Source organism: Homarus americanus, unplaced genomic scaffold (genome assembly GCF_018991925.1).
Source record: "Homarus americanus isolate GMGI-L3 unplaced genomic scaffold, GMGI_Hamer_2.0 scaffold45698, whole genome shotgun sequence".
Classification (NCBI taxonomy): domain Eukaryota; kingdom Metazoa; phylum Arthropoda; class Malacostraca; order Decapoda; family Nephropidae; genus Homarus; species Homarus americanus.
Window position 1 is genome coordinate 2,792,181 of NW_024735554.1, and position 24,470 is coordinate 2,816,650.

Genomic DNA, 24,470 nt, shown 5'->3' on the forward strand with positions numbered 1-24,470 from the left:
CTATGTTAACCTTTATTTTTCCTAACCTAACGTCTTCTATATTACTTGTTTTTTCATACCATCATAAAGTTAAGATAAAATTTTTACTACAACATAGTTGTGTGTCGTCAAAAAGTGGAGTTTGGGGGTCGGCCCAGACTCTATTTCAATTAATCCCATATGTTATGTTATTCACTTTACGCGTTTCTCACTTTACGCGGGACCCTGCGGGTTACATTAACTGCGTAAGGTGAGGGTTAACTGTATTGTAAATACAGGCTTACCTATAATTCCTTGAGATAAATTTACAGTACACTATATAACAAGTGCCACTGAGAGGGCTCAGGCTTCCACTTGGTTCAGCCATTTCAATGTTTTTCTCATTGTCTACTCTGTATTTTTCTGGCTAAATAAACTGCTTTGATATCATTTCAATATCAATTGTACTTCCACTGAAGCCAATGATTCAAAATTATAATAGGAAACAAAACACTCCGTAAAATATAACCTTTAATAGACGATACAAAATATCACAGGTGAACATTAGGGTAATATTTAAAAAAAAAAAAATATATATATATATATATATATATATATATATATATATATATATATATATATATATATATATATATATATATATATATATATATATATATATATATATATATATATATATATATATATATATATATATATATATATATATATATATATATATATATATATATATATATATATATATATATATATATATATATATATATATATATATATATATATATATATATATATTAGCCCAATAAAGCAAGCGGACTTCTACATACAATTAACACCTCAACCCGCCAGGATTCGAACCCACGGCCCACAAGCCTATGACTGTGACCAGGGAATGCTAACCGCTGGACCACCAGGATACTAAAAGCAGTCCTAGACTTTGTTATATTTCACACAAAGCCTGTTCAACGAGCTTATGGCGCCGTGAACCTCGTGTTTTGAAGCCGGATTTGGTAAAACGTTACTCTGACCAGGTACTAAAAATATGAAGCGTCCTTTCTAAATATCAGTACACTCTATACAATGAACTAAAATCATTTACATTTATTCTTTTCCATAAACATTTTGTATTAAATATCCTATATGTAAATAGATATTAAGTTTTGTAAAATATTTAAAAATTATAAAATGATCACTAAAATCACACACTGTTGTATGTACCTTGTCTGCTGTTTATTTTACTTATCATAAAACATAGTAAGATGAATTACGGTTATCATGAGCATTTAAATACATGAAAGACATCAAACCCATTAAAGTGCAATACTTCAATACAATACTGTAATGCATTGGTAAATAGAGGAATGGTTTAGAGTAACTACCCAGTACAGTATTATCTGGTGAAGCCTACCGTTGAGTTGTTGTTTCTGTCTGTATATGCCTTCACCCCATTGGCAACTGGGATTCAGTATTATGACCACTCATTGCTCCTTATCACATCTTCAAATATTGGAGATTAGATACAATGGTTGCCTTCAAGATGCTGAAGGTTATGTCCACCATAATTCCAAGACCAGTCAGCTATCTTAAAAACATTCAGTTCCAAGCTGAATACACATAATCTCAGGGGAGGATGGAGGGTATTCAAGCCACTTGGCCACAGGGCTGAACCTTTCCAGTGAACAGATCTTGTTATAACAGCCAGCTTGAAAAGTAAGTAAGAAAGTAGTAGTAGTGGTAACCAAGCAGCAGAGGGGTACCTGACAACTTTCCCTTACTGTACAATACTGTCAATACATTAGTTACCTATATCCTGGAGCCTTCAGGATTGTAAGGAGAGTCAAAGAGGGTGAATGAAATGTAAACAAACCTTATAAAGTGATATAAGTAAAATGAAATGTCAGCCTTACCTAAATGATAACACTTAACCTTGTTGATAATCTCCAACAACTCCCAGAGTGTCAAGAAGGATTAAGGCAACTTTTTTTCTTCAGAAATAAGCCACTTAGTGGATAGCTGAATAGGTACGATCACTCTTGGCTAAGGACTGAAGGTGATCCAAGATGGCAGACTGGTTCGAGTCATGTTGGATGTAGATAGATGAGTGTGTGTACTGACTGGGCTGGCAAGTAATGTATTCTAGCTATACCTCCTGCCTCTAGAGTGCAGCCTTTGAATCTTATTTGGGGCTGATGAATGTATTGGGAAAAGATAAGATCAGCTCCCAAGCAGTCAAGGGTAGTAAGGCCATACTACCAGGCATGTGCAGTAACAAGAGCCACTTTGTTGAGGCATCATCTGGAAAACTATTATACAAACACAGGCTAATGAGTACTATTTGTATTATAAAAATGGCTCAGTCAAGAAGTGCTCTGGTCATACAACCCCTGATACACAGGTTTAGTCCCACAGCCAAGCAGGTAAATGAGACATTTAACCATATTCAAGATCGTTTTACGTGGGTTCTCCTCATGGTGAGCTTTGCTCAAGCCATGGGCACTGGTTGTATTCTAGGTGGTACAAATCGTGGGGTTTATGTGGGACTTGCTCCAGGTCTGCCAACATAGGAAAAAAGGGAATGTTGGTATGTCGTAAGCTTGGGGATGCTGTGACGCTCCGCAAGAGAGCATAGCGCACCAAGATGAGAGGGGGTGATGCGCCATATTAAGTAGTCCTTGACAACATTATACCGAATCGGCGGGACGTTGTCCGAATCGTGAGTATCTAAAGAGTAGCAACGTTAAACAAAACATTGTAGTCGGGGGCAACGTTAAACAAGAACTTACTGTACTGAATCAATAGAATTATCATATACTGTATACTGTATTGTACAAAGTACAAATCTTGTGGTATTTTTTTAACAAGTTGCTCAAAATCTGAGTCATTGCATGTCGTCTGTTGCTCGGTCCCAGCGTACTCTCACGTTCACATAAAATTTTAAATTATACCATGACGCTTCAATAAAGTGGTTTCATTGGTACCAGATAACAAAAAAAGTACTTTCTGTTTAACATGACAGGGGTCCTGGGGGGAGGGGGCTGGCTAGGGAGTTAGGTATGGTTCTTTGGTTGGTTAGGTCAGGTTCTATTACATTCACTATTATTCATTTGCAACAGAAACGTATAGAATGAAAGGTACTCAGAATGATGAGATATATCTAGAACTGGACCCAAAAATATTGTGGGACATTATGGGCAACTTGTAAAAATTTACCAATCTTGTATACTGGTGATGAATGAGTTCACATGTGTGTGTGTTTGTGTGGTAGAGTGAAGACTTCAGCATCAGTATTGACTCAACCCTGACCTAGACTAATGTGCTACAAGTATTGAACCCTGACCTTGGCTAATATGCTACAAGCAATTAAATATTTCATTAATTTCGGATACACTATCTGATTAATATATCACCAGTGAAAATAATGACAACGAAAGAGAAATCTTCCTGGAGTGTGTCAAACAAAATTGGAGGGATATTTCTATAGTAAGACTTTCCTCTATATTCACACTAGATTCATGAATGGGTTTCAAATTTGGCAGTCTGATTTTTAGTAAACAAATGTGAAATATAAAATTTTGGGGGGTATAGTATGAATGTCTAAACGTCATATCCGTCCTTGTCCGTCGGCGAAATTCATCTTATATGTACAGGATGCTTTTTTTTTACTATACTAGAAGCATTGCAATATATTTGTAATTGCAATTATGTTAACGGTCAACAATGATTTATCCCTATGACTTGCTTAGGGTGCCCACCCCCTTCTCAAGAAAATTCCAGTAATATCTGAGAGCATTCCCCACACTTCTTGAATGCAAAACGTGAGGATTCCTCATGAGGAAAGACCACGGAAAACGATTTTGAATACGGTTCATTATTATGCTATGGTGTGTGCTGTGCTGCAACAATACTTCAGGATACCCAAGCCTTCCTTGCCTAGGGGTTCCCACCCCACATATTTTGATAAATTGCGTAAAGGATGTTACCTTTGTGCTGCCACATTATTAGTGAAGTAAAGTATCTTATAATATATTATGCATTTTTTAAATAATTAAAAAGTACAGTATCATAAAGTATCTTAAAAATGTACAATACGTACTGTACCACAATTACAAACATGATGAAAATACAGTAGTGCAAATCTTATAAAAATTTGATAAAAATAACAAGGGATTCTAACATCATTCACAAAACAGCTGAATAGTCCAATCAGTTGCTCAGTAGAATTGACCTGCATTCATCTAGACTATGCAACATATTGCAGCTGTTATGTGTTTCATTGCAGTCTTTGTTATAACTGTGGGTGTAATACAGAGGTTTTACTTGGGGCCCATCACTTGATTTTGTGACAAATGCCTTCTTACCCACCTCCAGTAAGGTTGTGAAAAATTACCTCAGAGATAAGATCCAGATGTGAGAGGCTGCAAGAGACCATGCACAAGTGTGAAGAATAACCATAAAACAGTATTAATGATAAATGTAAAATAGCAGGACATAACCCAAGATCCCTCCTAGTGGGGTGCATTATCTGCAAATACACTCACAGTATCTTTTGCCCTTAAACAGAAGAAATATTCAGAGGTTGAGTGTCTTCATTGCTCCCCAAGATGGTCCAACCTTGATCTTTACTGGTAGAGACACAGCCAGCTGCTGGACTCCTTCCATGTGGCTCTGAACCAGCTGGGCCACTTGAATGACATCTTCACTAACCACCTGTTGAATAAATTACAAGTTCTCTTATTATACAGTAATCACTCACCAACTATAAGGGTTATGTTCTAGAATTCTCCCACGGTTGGCAAAGTCTCTGACTAATGGGAAGTAAGGGAATTAGGAATCTGACCCCCGAGAAACATATCTAAAGGCCTATAATGTAATGTATAGTTCAATGTTAAATATAAGTACAAGGTGTATGACACACACACAAATTAATGTATGCGTCACCAGCCTGGTTGTCTTCTCTCAACTCCACCTAACAACGTCGGCTTGAGAAGGTGCAAAATTTTTGGTCTCTAAAGTTCAGCGACGTAGTACTGAAACAATGTTAAGCGGTATGACGTTAAGCGAGGACTTACTGTACTGTAGTTCTATATACTATTTTATATAAAAATGGCAATGATTTTCTGTTAAGTAACTTTTTTCATGGGGCAAAGGGAGGCTGGAGAACGTAACTCCAGTATTTTATCTATTTCTTAAGGGGAAAATTGATCCTGTTAACGTTGCGGTTTTCAGGAACGGAACCACAACGTTAAGCGAGGACTTACTGTACTTACATTCAGGAAGCTTCCCTGTGGCCAAGCGTGTGGCATGACATGCAAATAGTCACGTTGGAACCGGATAACCCGCACTGGACATTCAAACAATGCCGCGAAAAAGCGCGCATTCTGGAACGTCAACCGGGGCATAGGGGTTAAGGCTGATAGATGGTTAAGAAAGTTTTTCTATTTTCAACTGGGTTACAAAGTATAAAAAATTTACCTCATACATTAGTTCATCATGAAGTTGTAGTACAAGAAAAGCACCACAGATTTGCTGTCTTCTATTAGTTGGTTGTGTGAGGTAGGTAGGTGCTGTTGGAAATGTCTGTTGTAGAGTTGTACTTATTCTCACCATTGCTAATTTGACAAGATCTGCTGCTGATCCTTGAATGACAGTATTTACAGCTTGTCTCTCACTCTGGGCTGTAAATTAAAGTGATATATACAGTGAAAATACACTACTGTAACTTGCTCAATCACAGCTAGTACTGTACTGTACTAATTGATATGAAGGAAAAACAAATGAAAAAATATATAAAGCCTGTGACTATGCAATGATAATGACTATACAATGATAATAATGATGTAAAATAATTAGATAAGTAACATAACAGAACAATGGGTCTGAGTTCAATCCACATAGAGAATAAATAGATTCTAGTGAATGTTTATTTGACATACTTTACCTTAAGTCAATTCATATCAGCCAGGCCTGTATTTTGTATGTGTTAGATTATTTTACAACAAAATGATATACTGTATATAAAACCCCAGCAAGTGTCCATGTACAGTAAAGTACAGTACAGGGGGGCCCCCCCCAAATTCGACAGGGGTTAGGTTCTCAAAGTGGCTGCAAATCGCCCAATCCGCGAATAACATTTGCAGGCCAGGGGGGTTACAGTTTTACTCGTGTACAAAGAAATGTATATTCCCTTTATGTGTTTGCCCTTAGGACAATTATTTATTTTACCTGTAGTATTGTACAGTATAGTCTGCATTTATGCGGTCAATTGAACCCGTGGAGGTTCGCGTAAAACGAGAAACGCGTAAACGAAATAACAGAACATATTGAAATAGGGCCAACCCCCAAACTACACTTTTTCCGACACAATACGTATGTTGTAGTAAAAATAACATCTTAATTTTATGATGGTATGCACACACAATTAATATTTAAGAGAAATATCAATGATATTAGGTTTTTTAACACTCACGTTAGTAGAAAAGATGGCTGGGCACACGGGGATGGGGGGTTGGTTCCAAGGCAGAGGGCAGATTATTGGCCCTCACCTGTATCACTTGTATCAATTGTTATCACTATCCACCACAGAGGCTTGCAGGGCCTCTTTATCAAACCTCTCAAAAGTTCATATCCTCACTATCACTGACTTGGGCCGACTGTGGATGGTGGTGGATGAAGAACTCGGTAATGTTTTGATGACTGGGCTACCTTGTGCGCACCCTGCCCGCGCCGCTTCCCGCGTAAATGATGAAATTTACCGCGTAATTAAAACATTTCATTCTGGCAAGGCACCGCGTAAATGACCAAACGCATAAACAAAAACCGCGTAAATCCAGACTATATTGTATATGTGTGTGTGTGTAGACACACACACACACACACATAAAACACATACAAATAAATAGTAATTGGAAAATCCTCTCACAAATAATCATTAACAAATTTATTAAAAATGTGAGTCTACCCTCAAGTCTGTGCTCTATTACAGTACTTCATAATAGAGCACAGACTTGTGGGTAGACTGTCACATTTTTAATAAATTTTTTAATGATTATTTGTGAGAGGATTTTCCAATTACTATTTATTTGTATGTGTTTTATGTGTGTGTGTGTGTGTCTACACACACACACTTATTTACAATACAGGAAAAGGAAATTACTGTCTCTAAAATGAATGGCTCCCTGTCCCATCTATGAAAATGTCAGCAACTTTGAAACCACCCTCAGACATTCTTGGGTACATCCAGGGTGTTATCCCGAATAACCGAGAACCGAGAAGTAAAAATCCGCGAACTTGGGGGGCCCCCTGTATTTGTACATAAAATATATTAATTGTAGCTAAGTACAGTAAAACCCTCAATACACAGTATTGTGATTTGATAGTAAGCTTTCATTTTTATGCGGCACCCTGAATTCTTCTTATTTTCATTATTGTACGGTCAAACTGCTTAATTTTGCAAGTGTAAGCTAAGAACTCAGTTATGAATCAACACAAAATCAAAGGAAAAAATATGAAAAATGCCAGAACCGATGTTAAAAAAAAAAAATCACCTTCAACAAAGTTTTCTGACATAAGAAAAAAAAAAGATAATGTCAGAAATGAGGTGAAGCATCGATGTTTACTTGGTTACTATTGTGTCCAAATTTTAACTTCCTAGTTCAAAGACTGCCAGAGATATCACCCAGAAAAGCAAACAGCCAATGTGACAAACAAATGGAGTATCCACTGAGTATCCCCCTTGAGGTTCACACTGGATCTGGAGAGAGAATGGAGGAGGGAGGTAGTGTAAAATATTTTGCCAAATTTTAATGAGGCAATTGGCCCCCAAAAAAGGGAGTTCTCAAAGGAAACAAGCTACTGGATAAGAAAGCTAAGTAAATAGCTACACATGATATATATGAAACTATAAAAACAATCTTGGAAAGTATTAGAAACTTTAAGGTTACACATACAACTTTTTATATAATATTCTGAGAAAATACAGTACTGCTACACACCTCGGGCATGTACGTTCTGGTTGGTGATGTTGGGAAGATATCTGCGTCTGCCCAACAGGGTGAGAACATAACCTTTCTTGCGGCATTTCTCTAATGTACCTTGCATGAACTGCTGCACTCCAGGAAAGCGTCTCTTGAACTTGTCCATAAAAGAGAGAGCTTCAGCCTCCTCCACATTCAGTTGCTCACTCAGTGCCTGAGCACCCATGCCATAAATCATGCCATAGCAAATCTGTGAAAAAGTAATCATTTTATTCTTTAATATAATTACTGTACAGGTATGATAATAATTGTTAAAGATTTAAATAGTAAAATATTTAGATTGTCCTCATTTACAATATGCCAGCTTTGCAAGACCGGGATTGGCCTCTATATAGTTTACTTTTTATTGCCCAATTATCATTTATACCAGGCAAAGGTTCACATGTATAGGAGTGCACATTGCACTTTTCATCTTTTCAGTGCATAATGCAACATGTGAAAATATTTTGTATGTCAGAACACACCTGGAGTTCTTGTATATAAACATTTACTCTAATTGCTGACTTAAATGATCTTTTGCCCACTGATAATGTCAGGTTCTTCTTCTAAAAAAGGTATAAGGATTATTAACATGAAGATTTTAACAGAAGATATTGAGGGCTTGAAAATGGTGAAACAACTGCAGGGCTCAGCAAGTGGACAAGTCAAAAATTTCTACCAAGAGGAATACAGACAAAATTAGGTTCGCAGTTAAAGTTTATTATATTTTCAGACAAAATGACAAGAGTTGTGCAGATGGAACACCAAATTCAGAGGATCAGTAACAATAAGTTCTGCCATCACTTGAGTTAAAGCACTAACTGTATTAATGCACATGCTCATTAATAATGTCAATTGGTTAAGTTTGGGTTTTGGTAAGATGACATAACTCACCTCAGGTCACTAACTACACCACTAATCTACTACTATATCAATAATAAATTACCCCTCACACCTGAGTGGGACACATCTGAAATATGACCTGGGTTACTTGAATAACTTAAGTCTAGTTAATTAGTAACACTGTAATTAAGCTTAACTGATGTCATTTGAGCGTCTATTTTAAGTGTTTGTATTGCTTCATATTAATAAAAAACAAAAGAAGTCACATTAGTTTATCATATAACACTGGTCCTCCACCCCTGTTTTAGGCATGATGGAGAGAAGAACGGGGATACTATCTTATGGTAAAAAAAACAAAATAAATAAATAAATTTTTTGCTCAGTAATCTACCACTGAAACAACATTCCCTGTGCAGGAGAAGGTACAAAACTTAAGATTCAGACCTGCTTAGCTTGTTGACGCTGGTCCACAGTCACGTCCTCTGAGTTTGTCGTGTTAATCTGTGCCGCAATGGTGGTGAACACATCCTCACCACTGTTGAGCAAGTGCAGGAGTTTGTTATCAGATGCCAAGTGAGCAAGTAACCTCAGCTCTACCTGGGAGTAGTCTGCAGCTAGAAGGACACTACCTGATTGAGCTACCAATGCATGGCGGAGACTCACTGTGTGTTCTTCTTCTCCTGTCTGTTCATAATATCAAAGTTTTGGTGATATTTATTTCACTTCATACAGGAATTTATATATTTTATAATGACATGATGATCATTTATTTTTCAGGAGAAAATTATATAAGTTAATAACTATCAGGTATAAAATTTTTCCAATGAAAATATTGTTCATTCAAGAATGTAAATTTATGTACAGTACAATACTGTACTATAATAAAAAAATTAAAAGAGAATTCTTCACCCACCAAGAGTGGAGCCAACTGACACATGATGCCAGAGTTTACTTGAGCATGCTGCTGCTGTTTTGATGCCCCTATTCTCTCTCTAGTGTGATCTGCAGCAACCTGTTAAGTTTTCCTTGTTATTTCAGTTACCAAAAAGAGGAAAAGCACAGAAGATGGGGAGTTTGAATGTGGAGTAAGAGTGATGAGATGGATGACTTTATTTATGGTAAACAAAAGGACATGGATAACTTGTTATGTGTAAAATTATGTTGAGAGTTAAATGTAGGGACTACTAGGGAGAAGCAAGGGGTGGGACATAAACTCAGGAATGACCAAATGGGTAAGAATAAAAGAGAATGTGGCAGTGTTGTTAAGTAATAACACTTGCTATTATAAAATGGAATGTACTGGAGTCAATATCAGAATATTATAGATGGCTTTTAATGTGTGGTGTGAGAAATGGGTTACTGTGTGTTCTTATATGAGAGGGAGCAAAAAGAAGAGAAAAAGTAGGAGAGAGATTTTTGGAAGACCTGAGTAACGACTGAAAATATCAAAGTAAAGAATTATAGTTAAGAGAGGTTAACATGCTAGAATGGGTGGTGTCATGTTTATGATTGGATGATGCTGTTAGCTGTGTACAAACCTCAGAGCCATCCAACAGGATACAGTACAAAGTTCTACAAAAGACTTTGCACCAACATGACACATCCCAGTTTATATTAACCATCCACTTTAACCCAAAGCAAAATATCACAGAAGAAGGGACTATACGAGGCTATGAAGTGCTGGTAACAAACAGAAATGGAGAGAGAGTGATGGAAGTGTGTGTGTGTTGGAAGATGCTCAATAGTAAGGAATATGTGGTTCAGAAAGAAATTTATAAATATACCATACATGGAGAAGAGGTAATGGAAAAGACACATGTTTGGACTGTGTTGAAAGACAGAAGTCTGAATGGTTCCAGTCAACAAAACACATTTCCTTTCACCACATTCCAATCCACCTTTCTTCTCTTTATCGTCATCCCAATTAATGTACTGTACATAATCCTCATTCAGAGTAGATACAATAAAATGGAGAAAAGGAGACTTGTCTGAGGCTTTATTGGTTTAAGAAAAGTTTGCATGATCTTTAGTCAAAACTGTTATGATAATACTATAACAATCTTACTTTGTTTAGTTTCTTCGTTTTATTATCCCTGGCGATCTTGGTAAGTTGAAGTTACGTAAATCCTGAGGAGTGCGTATAACTTTAATGGCCTCGTCATAATCAATCACGTACTGATCAAAGTCTTTCTCTGCCCTCTCTAAAATTTGCCACACAGATTCTTCATCAACTAAATCATTGATTACTGATGCCGGCAACAGTTCGGTTCATTATAAGACTGAGTTATGGGCTCACTTTCACTATCATTCGTTGGGTCAGGCTCACTTTCACTATCATTCGTTGAGTCAGGCTCGCTTTCACTATCATTCGTTGAGTCAGGCTCACTTTCACTATCATTCGTTGAATCAGGCTCGCTTTCATCACTCTCAAGGTCAAAGCATGTCTCGTCACTGTCCACTTCTACCGACTCACAGTCTGTATGTTCTTGTGATACATTCGTGTCACTTTGTGTTACCAGTAGACTCACTTTCATCATTTTCATCTTCACTTTCACTGCCATTATTGCCGTCAGTGCATGTCACGTAACTCTGTACCGGAACACAGTCTGCAAAAAGGTCTTGTGATGCATAGCAGTCACTTTTTGTATTATGAGTACTGTATACCAAAATCACTATCACTATCACCTGGGGTGTCCATGTGAGTACTGTCGCCACTAAACACACACTCAGGAATAATAGGCTCCTGAACCCACACCAGAAGGCCTGGCCTCACTCGAGCCTTGCTCTAATATCGGGCAGATATTGTTCAGCACTTCTCTCACCCGTGGAACACAAATAATGTCAATGTTATGCCAAAAAGTTATCAAAAATAGCAGTAGAACGTACACTGAACCTCTTGATGCTAAAATACATGCCAAAACTAAGGAGGAGGCAACATATGTGCCCCTCAGAAAATCGTTCCCAAAGCCTGAATTTTCCGGAAAGTTCAGGCTTTGGGAACGATTTTCCGAGAAAATTTCAATTCCGGCTATCGGAGAGTTCTGGGTCTGAGGGATTCTGGCTAACGGAGATATTACTGTATACAATACAGGTAAAGGAAATGACTGTACTGTCTCTAGAATGAATGGCTCCCTGTCCCGGCCACGAAAATGCCAGCAACTTTAAAACTCCCTTTAGACATTCTTGGGTACATCCAGGGTGTCATCCGCGAATAATAGAGGACCGTGAATTATCCGGGTATACTATACATATCAGTGGTTCGTAACAGCAATAAATTCTAACCTGAATACTGAAATCTCTTGGAATATTTTGAAGGTTAGGCTCATGCATTGTGATTCTGCCTGTAGCTGTGAAACTGTAAGTCTGTGTGTGAATGCGATCCATGGCCAGGCGGTGAGAGTAGACACATGCTTGTTGAAGAGGGAACACAACCTGTTGGTAAGAAAGTAACAACCACATGTTAATAAACTAAAAAAGATGTGATTTTATACAAAACAAAAAGCAAGTGTGCCATTTACTGTACAATATTTGATGATTTATTTTTAAAACAGTCTGTTGCAAATTTTCAGCCCAAATAATCATCTTGATGTGTTACTCATAAGAAAAAGGAAGTAAACGGGTAACCCTCGATAGACGAACTTTCGATACGAAATTCACTTATATGAATTTCCTAAATTGACACCACTATTTCAGGATATGAAATCTTCCTCTGCCATTCGTTGTATGTGTTGAAGTGATCTCTTTCCCTGTGTATTTGTGACATCCTTTCAATATGGCATCCAAGCGTTCTGCTCAGCAGGAAACACAGTAAAAAAAAGTATCGCGCAGGGGGGGTTGCTGACTTCTGTAATGATCCATACATCACCTGATGTGTTCATATTCAGTTATACCATCAACTATATACTGTATACAGCAGGATATGTCATTAGCAACAGATATGTGAGGACAGCCTCAGGCAAGGACAGCAGGACTACCACCACAATACAGGACCAACACACATATTCCACTATCCCTCGTCCGTGGTGTCATATTGTTTTGCACATAATCTGTGCGGTACTTTTTTTACTGTGTGTACAAGTAGCTGCAGATTCAGCAGATGCTGAATCTGCAGCTACTTGTACTACACCCAAGAAACCACGAGAGGCTGTGACTTTTGAGACAGAGCTGGAAGTAATTAAGAGTCATGAATGTGGTTATATCCCTACCAAGATTGGGAAAGATATTAGTCTGGCTGCTTCTACTGTGGCCACAATTTACAAGCATGCTGAGGACTGTGGTGTCCTTGGCAGACAGCAGTGATGAGTAAGGCCCTTACTCAGCCCACCCCTACTCAACCTCTTGTGGTGGTGAGCCCAGACTACTCTCCCAGCCCAGACTGCCCTCCCATAAGGTAATGTACCAAAGTTAAACAATATTTCTTTTTCTTTTTTCATATCTTAGGTAGTAATTTCATGTGTTCTAATATGGTTTTACCTTAGTAAGAGATGAGTTTATTTTGCGCCACTGCAGGATGAGTGAAGGAAGTGGGTGAACTTTTGACAATTTCTCTAATGCATCTTTGTTGGTTGGTCCACTCAGTCTACTTCCTCGACCTCCTATTTTGCTGTGACCTCGCCTTCCTCTGTCACATTAAAAAGTGCCTTGGTGAAATACTGTACAGGCATCCTTCAAAATACAGAAGCTTGAGCAATGGAAATTCACACATATACTATACACTGTATATATATATATATTAATTATAAAAAAAAAAAAATGATCTTTGAGATACGGAGGAAAACTTCTCGAAGTTTTTGGGACACAAGTATTATACAAAATTGCTTAAGCTCAGTATTTAGCACTAATAAGTATTTATTTACATGAAATGTCTTATGGACAATTCAAAGAAACTTATACAAAAACATTCGTATCTTGATGTTCTTTTCCTCACTGTAAATACTGTACAGTGATCCCTCGGTTAACGAGCACCTCGGTTAACGAGATTTCGGTTAACGATTTACCTTCCATAAGATTCTTAACTTCGGTTGACGAGCAATCCCTCGATTAACGAATTTTTTACGAGCCGACCTCAACATGTTTTCACTTGCACTTGGCGGTCAACCAGCTGTAGTATTAGTCTGCCAATACAGTAATCGGTTTTAGGGCTTAAATTCCTTACTATTTTAGTAAATATCATGAAGTTTATACTATTCAATAATTTTAAAAGTTTAATATTAAATTTTTTAGTAATTTTAACACTTATTGAACATAATTGAAGGTAAGGTAACTAGTTTTATGCACGCCATCCAGCCTGGCAACACACCAAACAGGCGCCAGTCAATCTGTCTTTTCAGTGGAGGTAACATCTTGCTTGAGACTCTCTTCAACTAAACGCTTTTTTTCTGTGTTTGCAAGCAAATTATTGGTCATTTTTAAATTTATTTTACATATTGACAATATATAATGCAGTGCAGTGTTGATTTAAAGAAAATAATCTTGAATTACACCAAGAGAACTAAAATTTTATGGGTGAAATGGTGTCATGGGGTGACTTCTCTTCCACCCCAATGCCTTCTCTTCTCCCTTCTCCTCCACCCCCATTCTAATTCCCATCATCATCATCATCATCATCATCATCATCATCATCATCATCATCCAGGAGCCTTCTACATACCCACCTCAAAGTAAGTGTACTTTTCTACTTTTTTGTTGAATTTAGGCAATTTTCGGTGAGCTGGAACCAATTACCTAAAAACCCATTGAAACAATGGTTTTGGTTAACGAGTTTTTCGGTTAACGAGCAACCTGCTGGAACGGATTGTGCTCGTTAACCGAGGGACCACTGTATACACATTTTTATATACGCTACAGTTATTTGGTATTGGTTTAGGTTAGGTTAGGTTATAATTTGTGTGCTTAATCTTGAAGTGAAATAAACTGGGGTTGGGATTCATCAGGTGATCCCATTATCACAAAGTGCAGTAAACTTGGTGAAGGAAGCTCATGAAAGCCGGTAATTCTCTTGACCAAAATATAAACAAGCCACACAACTGCTCTGATCAGAGGTAGAGTTGGGTGAGTATAATGTTACTATACTATATGATTTCCTACTTGATTCCAGTATATATTGTATTTACATGCACAAAATCATATTTTTTCCCCTACAAAACCATTTTAAAATCACTTTCAATAATTATATGATGAAACATACGAAAAAAAATCCACAAAATATCCTTATAAAATTTGGGTGCGTCTTATATGCTGGCATATACGGTACATAGAACGATTTAACACGATTCAATCTTGTATGACAATTCTCAGTCCCAAACCCTAACATTAAGGTGTTGGTCTACTATAAATTCACATGGGACATGCAGTCATACAGGATAGAGCCATTACTAAGCTCCAAGAATTAAGGAAGCAAAAAAAAACAAGGATGGCCTCCTACCTGACAGCAGCAGCAGCAGGTCCAACAGGAGATGGTAGATGGAGCTCACCATACAACACTTGGCTGATCTCATCCGGGGAAGTGAGGGAGAATGGATGACCTACAGCAGAGTACGCATCTCTCTCCAGTGAGCTCATTCTTGACTTTTTTGAGAAATAAAGGCATCAAAATAAAATACCACATATTTTACATATTTTCTGTACAGCACAGTGGTCCCTCGATGAACAAACACAATTGGTTCCACAGAGTCGTTTGTTAACTGAAATATCGTTAACTGAATCTATTATTTCAATGGGATATTGGGTAATTAGTTCCAACTCACAGAAAAAGTACATACAAAGTAAGGCCAAAAATGCATAAAGTCGGAATCATGACTAAAAATCCTCTAAATCACCCTTAAATCAATATATATATATATATATATATATATATATATATATATATATATATATATATATATATATATATATATATATATATATATATATATATATATATATATATATATATATTGGGGTATGCTATAACGAATCTAATTGGTTCTAGAACCTCGTTCGTTATAGGGTAATCCGTTCTAGGCCCCCAAATACAACCACTTAACAATGAAAAATATAATATAAAATTATAAAAATTTTAATAAAGTGCATAAATTTGCATTTAAACTCCTGAAATAAAGAATATCATTAATACTTGTAATAAAAAATAATAAATTAGTACAAAAAATGATAAAAAATACTATTCGTTGTAGGAGCTTAGTTCGTAATAGCATTCTCAATTTTATAGGTAAAACCGTTCGTTATAGGAATATTCGTAGTAGAATCAGTTCGTTATAGCAAACCCCCACTTTATATGTATATATATATATATTGCTGAAATCCTTGCAAGACAGCGAATAATTTGAATATAAACGTCATATATTTTGCACACGAGATAAAATTAATCACCTGTATCACATTACAGTTGTGATTTAAGAGTTCTAGTGTGTGTGTGTGTGTGTGTGTGTGTGTGTGTGTGTGTGTGTGTGTGTGTGTGTGTATATATATAGTGATTTAAGGGACATTTAGGGGAATATTAGGAGTGTTTCTGACTTTATGCATTTTTGGCTTTACTTTGTATATACTTTTCTGTGAGCTGGAACCAATTACCCAATATCCCATTGAAACAATGGTTTCGGTTAACGAACGACATTCTGGAACGAATTGAGTTCGTTAACCGAGGGACCACTGTAAACAATGTAGCTAAATTTATATCCAGTAATTTACTTCCTATGCTGTATAAACCCAGGAAAACAAAGACTGTTTCATTGTTTTATTCATTATTGAATTTTTCTTCACGTGGTAAGACACAGGTAACAAACTGTATAATAAAAGCTAAACATTTTTTCAAGGAATATTGTACCTGCATTATTGATTTTTGAGCCTCACACTCCTGAATGTTGAAGCCCATACCATTGAGTTCCATGCATGCCAGTGTCTGCACACATGGCATCTCAACATCCTCCTGAAAATGAAGTCAAGTAGTTGTTAGGAAAGTATTTTCTTTTGTAAACCAATTTTGTGTTTTTGGGGTGTGTTTGTGATTGGGGAACTGAACCCTATTTCTCCCATGTTTTTCTATTCGATACGAAAATTCACCTTATGAATGTTTTTTTTTTTTTGGGTGTGAACCTAACCCAATTGTATCTCAAGGGACACCTGTACAGTAATTTTGATTTACTGTGTGAGGTAATTTTAATATGTTGGGTAAAATCTACTTTTTGGATTAATTCAAAAGACCAGGAACCCCGACAATACTGAATTAGTGAGGGTTCAGTTTTGCAAATCAATTGTCGAGTTTATAAAAACATGTTTATGATTATTTTCTTCAAATTAAGTTTAATGAGTGAAGAAATATTTTCTTGTCTAATTTTATGTTAGTTTATTAAAATACAGTACAGTGTTTCATGGATATATTATATGATCCCTAAGTTTATATTTGAATATGTAAGTTTCAAAACAATTATGCTGTATTTTGGTATGGTCCAACACAACACAGGCACATATTATTCATATTCATGAAATAAAATTGTTGTGACAAACTATAGAAATCAGTTTACTTTTATATTTCTGTTACACCAGCATAAATGGCCGAGTTCTTAAAAGCTTATTTTACTCTCAGTGATGTAACAGTCCCATGCCATGATAACGCTATTTACAGTGCAGTCTCCATACTGTAATTTTCAGGTTATGTAACAGCAGACACGGAGAATTGTAGTTTAGTTGATTTAAATGGAAATTATAATTTTGGTTCCAGAGGCTAAGAAATATCCATAAACTGTTACAAAACTAAACAATGTACATAATTCATAAAAAAAAAAATCTAATGCATAAATATTGTGCAAAAAGTAGTTCTATATTACATTAAGAGCTCCTTCTCTTCTCATGATTTCACGTGGGACACTATGTCAGCAAAGAACCAGGAATTTTATACAACGCAATAACTAACTTATCTGGGGTTGAATGGGATTTTTTTTTTGCATGTGTGAAAATTTATTAGCTACTTTGCGATAATGTTTTATCAGCTCGGTACCAAATGAACCTAAATAATATGGAAATTATGGTGAAATTGTATAATGTTGTATTAATGAGGTTGAAGGTGTACCCAATGCTTGGGAATGGGGGGAAGGGGGACCTTAGTGCACCACCCATCTGCCCTGCCTTCTACACACAATTCACTTCCCACTTTTAATTGTTCTTATTTTATAGTTTTATGTAATACAGTATTTTCCTTATTTCTAAGTCACATTAGAGCATTGAAGTGATATTTCCACAAATTTTATGATTTTTATGTGAGCAAACACTGCAGCAGTCTGCATTCAGTCGGGAATTATGAATGCTTGACGGCAAAAAAAAAGAGGTGGTAATAGAGGTACTGTACCTGTGAATTGAAGAATGTGAATTTGTACTTTACACATTATCACAACTCCACTGTACAGAATTTAAAAATTCAAAAGCTGTCAATTCTAAGTAATTAGTAGAGAGATAACTTTTTAGCATGGACAGATGGGTAGTGTTTTCCACAGGCACATATTGTTTGCCCCAAAAACAGGTGTTACTCCCCTGGTTTACTTCTACAGTACTAGTTGCCATATCCAACATCCTGGAATACCGTATATCTCGGCCTATAAGACGGAATTTGAACCATAAAAAAATCAGCCCAAGGTTAGGAGGTCGTCTTAAGCACCAGATATAAAATTCTTACCTCTTAAATATTGTGGTTTAGCGTGTCAAGAGTGGTGCGTAAATCACTCACAAGGTCCTACCACTAATTATTTTATACTGAAACTTACGTTTGGGAAGCTGGATTAAAATTAAGATTACCGGTTTATTAAAATATTAAAAATGTATTATAAACCAGTCTAACATACCGTAAAAGAACAATATACCCCGGTAATAAACACAGCTGCTATCATCACCCACCCCCCCATTTGCCAGTGACAAGAAAGGGAAAATGACCTTGACTGTGGTAGCCTCCCTTTTTCGCGAAACAAGTATATAAATTAAAGAAAATACTTGCAGTGTGTTTAATATATTACAGTATGTTATAAATAAATAAATAAACAAATAAATCGGAAAATCCATTTCAAGTAAATGGAAAAATTTTACTCGACAGACACTTAAGTGAGTCACTGGTGTTTACACTACACCAACCAGTAACATTTGATGCCATTACTTGAAGTGATTATTTTAAAAAACCAAGGATGTGTAAACACCACTGGTCAATGGCATGGTTGGTAAAGGACTCCTGGGTCAGTAAGCTCCCAATGGTAAGTGTCACATTTGGGGTACCAGTCTTATACAGCGAATAGGGCTCAAAGGCTACTTTTTAAATGGACATTTTTGGGGTCGTCTTATACACCCCGTCGCCTTGTAGGCCGAGATATAGGGGTAGCAAAATTTCTTTCTAGGATATTACTATAACACTTGCAATAAAAGTTTAGATACTATACTCAGAATATCAAGTTCTACTTTGACTTACAAATGACTGTAGCATCCCAAGCTCTTGTAACTGTACTCTAAGAGCTGCCATAAGGTGATACACCACAACACTTTCTGTAGCTGCTCGAACACGGCATGACCCAGGATTATTTGTGTTTACCCCAAGACTGGCCAAGCCCCACGAACTACCAACTCCCTCCAGAAGTGGAAGACTCTCTGCACTGTAGTTCATTACCTGTGAATTATGTTAAAGTATTTATAATATTAAGCATACCTGTAATAATAAGAATAATGATCACAATAATAATAATACCATGTAAAGTGAAATGCAAGATTTCCCACCAATACCACAACATGATGCTTCAGTGCCACGAGCATCCCCACACCATGTCATAGGCCATGCCTGTGTGGAGCAGCCTGCCATTGGCCGAGGTCGGTGCTGGAGGCAGTGCTGAAACTAAAGTAGTCCAGTTGCAAGAGTCAGAAGTGGCAGGAATCATTCAGGAGACAAAAATAGCATGTGTCGTTCATAAAAAATTTGAAAACATTTGGGTGAGAATGTTCTGAAACATTATGCTGCTACTGCACTAAAATTACCATAAGTTTAACTTTACAGTAGTCCCTCGATATAACGCAAGAGTGGAACCAAGAATTATCTTGCAACATCAAGTCACATTGCATCATTCTATGAATTTCATTAGGAAATAGAGTAAACCCTTGCCATTCGCGGGTTGGATATTCGCTGTAAGCAGATGGTGGCTAGCTTGTGAGCCTCTCCAGCAGTGCAAAGAATTACCCCAATCACCCGCAGCACCTCCTCTCCCTCTATTTGTGCTCATCCATTGCCTGTGATGCAGCATCTCGTATTGTACTCTCAAAACTTTAGTGTTTCTGTGTGAAAATTGTCCCTAAAAGACTGCCTAGTCTTTTAGTGATGCTAGTTGATATATTCGACAAGTTAAAGGAGGGGATGAGTGCTGCCGCAGCTGGTCGGTTGTTTGGTGTGAACGAATCCACAGCGCGGTACATAAGAAAGAATGAACAAGCAATTCATGATTTTGTTCAAGTGAGTGCTCCTACAAGTGCTAAAGTGGTACAGGTTGTTCGTGACAAGAAATTAGTAAAAACAGAAAAAGCACTGAACATTTAGATTGAGGACCAGCACCGCAAAAATGTTCCGATCAACAGCAACGTGATTCGTGAGAAAGCTAAAGTCTTCATGCCCATCTTTATGAGTCAACAGGTGGTGAAGGGGCTACTGTGGCTACTGAACCAACTTTTATTGCCAGTAAAGGGTGGTCTGAGAATTTTATGAAAAGATTCTCTCTCCATAATGTGAAGCTGACTGGGGAGGCAGCATCAGCTGACTACACAGCCACAGATACATTTCCTGCAAAGTTAAAGAAAATAATAGAAGAGAAAGGCTATAGACAAAGAGCAAGTGTTTAACACTGATGAATCCAGTGTATATTGGAAAAAGATGCCTGGTAGAACGTACATAAACAAGCAGGAGAGGCGTGCCTCTGGGTTTAAGGCAGCCAAGAACAGTGACGCTCATCTTCTGTGGCAGTGCAGCTGGCCACATGATCAAACCTGGCTTGTTTTACTGCTCAGCAAACCCAAGGACTTTAAAGGGTAAAAACAAGAACCTTTTGCCAGTTTTTTGGCAGTCCAACAAAAAGGCATGGGTAACTGTGCAAGCAATCCTGGATTGGTTCCATAAAAGCTTCGTCTCGGAAGTGGAAAAGTAACTTGCTTCCAAGAAGATGGAATTCAAGGTGTTATTATTGATAGACAATGCACCAGGCCAACCAGAAGGCTTACAGTTTACCCATCCAGGTGGAGAGGTGGTGTTCCTACCCCCTAACACCACTGCTCGTATTGAGCCTGTCGATCAGGGTGTAATACTCAATTTCAAGGCATATTACACCAGACACTCTTCTGGTCATATCTGTAGTGCCATGGAAACAGACCCTGACCTTGGTGTTAGCAAGTGTTGGAAGGAGTACAGCAGTGCAGACTGCATTACCAACATCAGTGATGCATTCAATGAACCAAAGACAGTGAATGCTTGTTGGTGAACCGTATGGCCTGAGTGTGTGAATAACGTCCAGGGATTTCCGTCCATAGCAAAGGATGTGAATGACATTGTCAGTGTTGCACGTCAGCTGGGTGGTGAGGGGTTTGTGGACGTGGCCGCTGAAGACGTGGAAGAGCTGATTGATGGGCTTGGAGATCAACTGACAGAAGAGGATTTGGATGAGTTAGTAAAAAGTGCCGAGGAAAATGAAGCAGAAATTATGGAATTGCAACAGGGCTGGGGCTTGAACAAATTTGAACGATTTTGACATGTGAAAGTGGTAACTGATTTCATTGTTGACCATGACCCTTCCATGGAACGGAGCCTTAAGATGGTCCGAGAAATCAACCAGGTATTGGATCCCTACCAGGAAATGTTTAAAGACCTTAAAGCCAAGAGGAAACAACTACCAATCACTATGTTTTTCAAGAAAGAGCCAGCTGCTCACCCAACTGATTCGTCTCCCTCTTTCACTTAGTCAGCTGCTACCGCCACCCGCCACCACCTCCCCGCCATGCACCTCTCCACCACCCGCCTTGCCACCAACCACCACTGCATCACCCTCTTCCAACAGTGATCCTGATGATCTCTTTATGCTTCAGTAACAAGGTTTCTCCTTATGTACAGTACATCACCCCATCAAGCTCCCAACTTCCATATACGAATGTAAGTAGTACTGCATTGGTGACTTAAGTTTCTCATACACAGTGAAAGCATACAGCAGGGCACTAAGATAGCATAAGTTGCTATTCGCAGTTTTGCCAATTCGCGCCATTCTTTGGAACCTAACCCTTGTGAATAACGAGGGTTTACTGTATATGGTATAGGATTAGGACCACAGCACAAATAAATACACCAGGTGAACTAGATACAATCAGCCACACAAAAATACTTTTATCAATTTTCTGTTTCTGATGCTGCTTTTGGTTAAATTGAATGTTTCCTGCATAAATTTGTTTGTATATGATTGTACTATAATAAAGGATTTACAGACACTTCTGAACTTCTGACCATGAAGAATAAACATACTAAAGTAGAAATGAATTATACACAAGTTACTTATGATAACAGAGTCAACTTACCAAGTTATAAATATTAAGTTCTTTTTCTCCAGGATCCAACATCCAAGAAGCAACTCTTGGATCCTCAGTTGGATTCAGTATAAACCCTAGACCAGCAGCTGCCAGCAGCTTCATACAATTCTTGGCGTCCCAGACACGGAGTATTGGGGTCTTCTCTCTTTCTGTTGGCATTCCAAGAACAAGGGAATATAATTTAAAACTGTCATCAATCTAAATCAAATATCTTAAACACTTAAATTTCTATTAATCTTTCTAACCCATATCTTTAATTCCACCCACTTTACTTAATAATAATAATAATAATAATAATAATAATAATAATAATAATAATAATAATAATAATAATAATAATAATAATAATAATGATGCTGTAATAATAGCTGGTCTTTTGTTTCTCAAAAGCGCCAGTTCTTTCAAAGAATTCACTACAATAGGACTCGAAATACTTTAAAATCAAGGACCTGAGAATAAAAAAGAAAATTACTAGAAAAAATTCGCAGAAAGTGACAGTTCATATAATATTAAGTTGTAACACTTCCTAAACCCTGCAATTCCCCATCAGGATCATAAGTTAAAGAAAAAAAATATCTTAAGTTGTTTCTTAAAGGCCTCCTAAGAAGTCAACTGCTTCATGAATGCAGGCAACTGATTGTACAATCTGAGTGCTGTATAGGAAAAGGATATTAACATACATTAAGAATAGCTCTATCAGTTATGGCTAACTGGTTTCCCTGGAGGTCTAATGAGAGCCATCCTTTATGGGTGAAGTGTTAGAAGAGGGGGAAACCAGAGTAGTCAAAGAAAAGATACAATGTTCAATTGTCACTCTGGAGAACATCCTTTTTATATTTGTCCCAAGCTGAAAATGAACCCAGATCTGAGAGGTGAGAGACAAGCTACTCCAGTCCTCTCCTTCAACTATATCATATCTCACTAGGTCCATGTTGTATGTTCCATCCAATTTGTTGGAATATTCTTAACTTATATTTTAAGTTACATAAAGTAGCATGAGGGATGAAGATGATGATGATGATAAATGAAGATGATAATAATGAAGACTAAAAAATACAAATTAAATAATACTATCTCTACATTTTAAAAACATGAACATTCCAAACTTGTCTTAAAAACAGAATACTGTACTGTACTTGTTCTTGACTGATAGATCCAACAAAACCCTGATGACATTTTAACCCTTTGAATATGACGACTTAAACCCTTGAGTAAGATGACTAAACCTCTTGAGTACAATATCTTAAACCTTTCAATGATAATATCAAATATGATGATCTATAATTTGAATAGGATTGATAATGCACTCAAGGGGTTATGTCAATGTACTCAAGAGGTTAAATTTATAATGACAACTCCCTGATTTATCTACATCATAAATGACAGATGATCTCACCTCTTAGTAATGAATTCTTTATACTATCTACCCGGTTCTCAAATGAAACAGCTCCTTGTAGGGGAGGTGTTGAGAGACTGCTACTGAATGCATCTGTGATAAGAAGTATTATGTATTATCATTCTAGTGCTATTATAGTATTCTTTTTATGAACAAGAGAATAAAACATTAACTTGGTGTGGGACTTTAATACTGACTATATTCATCTGGTGATCCTGATAATGAATGGGTTTCCCGAGTGGGATACATTTGGATAATTGATTATACGGTAGCAAAGGAAACACTCAGTCAGACACAACATTACTCCAGATGTTTCATCACAAAGGACTTCACATGTGCTAAGACACTTCACAGTGATCAAGCCAGTCAAACAGAAGAACTAAAACTATGAAATTAAACTTCAATTTTATGAAAGAGAAAATTTATAGAATGTAAAATATTTTCCTCTAGAAACAAGAGTATTGTTAATAACAAAACTAACCTTCTTGAGTGGTGCGTAAATTAATATAATAAGCATCACGTCCTCCCCAGCAGACTGCCATACCTACTATCAGTAAGTCAGAATTTTCTACCACCAGTCCTGCTATTTCTTGAGATCGTTGGCTCTGCCTTCGAGTGCGACCCTGACCAGTTATTCGCCATCCTGTAGACCCAAGACAACTATC

The 24,470-nt window shown here is 37.1% G+C and overlaps 1 protein-coding gene across 3 annotated transcripts in view; it reads right to left on the reverse strand.

Annotated features, from left to right (window-relative positions):
* Positions 1–896: 896 nt before the first annotated feature.
* LOC121871385 (DNA polymerase theta-like) overlaps positions 897–24,470 on the reverse strand; it is a 69,468-nt gene continuing 45,894 nt past the window's right edge. For 2 of the 3 annotated variants that reach the window (XM_042373610.1, XM_042373611.1), the window contains 13 exons: positions 24,287–24,448; positions 23,806–23,898; positions 22,398–22,558; positions 19,276–19,470; positions 16,657–16,758; positions 15,259–15,401; positions 13,308–13,455; positions 12,117–12,266; positions 9,748–9,846; positions 9,279–9,518; positions 7,971–8,202; positions 5,452–5,654; positions 897–4,686 (listed from right to left, as the gene is read on the reverse strand). In XM_042373610.1, coding sequence (XP_042229544.1) covers positions 4,549–4,686; positions 5,452–5,654; positions 7,971–8,202; positions 9,279–9,518; positions 9,748–9,846; positions 12,117–12,266; positions 13,308–13,455; positions 15,259–15,401; positions 16,657–16,758; positions 19,276–19,470; positions 22,398–22,558; positions 23,806–23,898; positions 24,287–24,448 — 2,066 coding nt within the window. In that variant the 3' untranslated portion in view covers positions 897–4,548. Of the gene's footprint in view, positions 4,687–5,451; positions 5,655–7,970; positions 8,203–9,278; positions 9,519–9,747; positions 9,847–12,116; positions 12,267–13,307; positions 13,456–15,258; positions 15,402–16,656; positions 16,759–19,275; positions 19,471–22,397; positions 22,559–23,805; positions 23,899–24,286; positions 24,449–24,470 lie in introns of those variants that run through there. The other variant, XM_042373612.1, reaches the window with a different exon arrangement.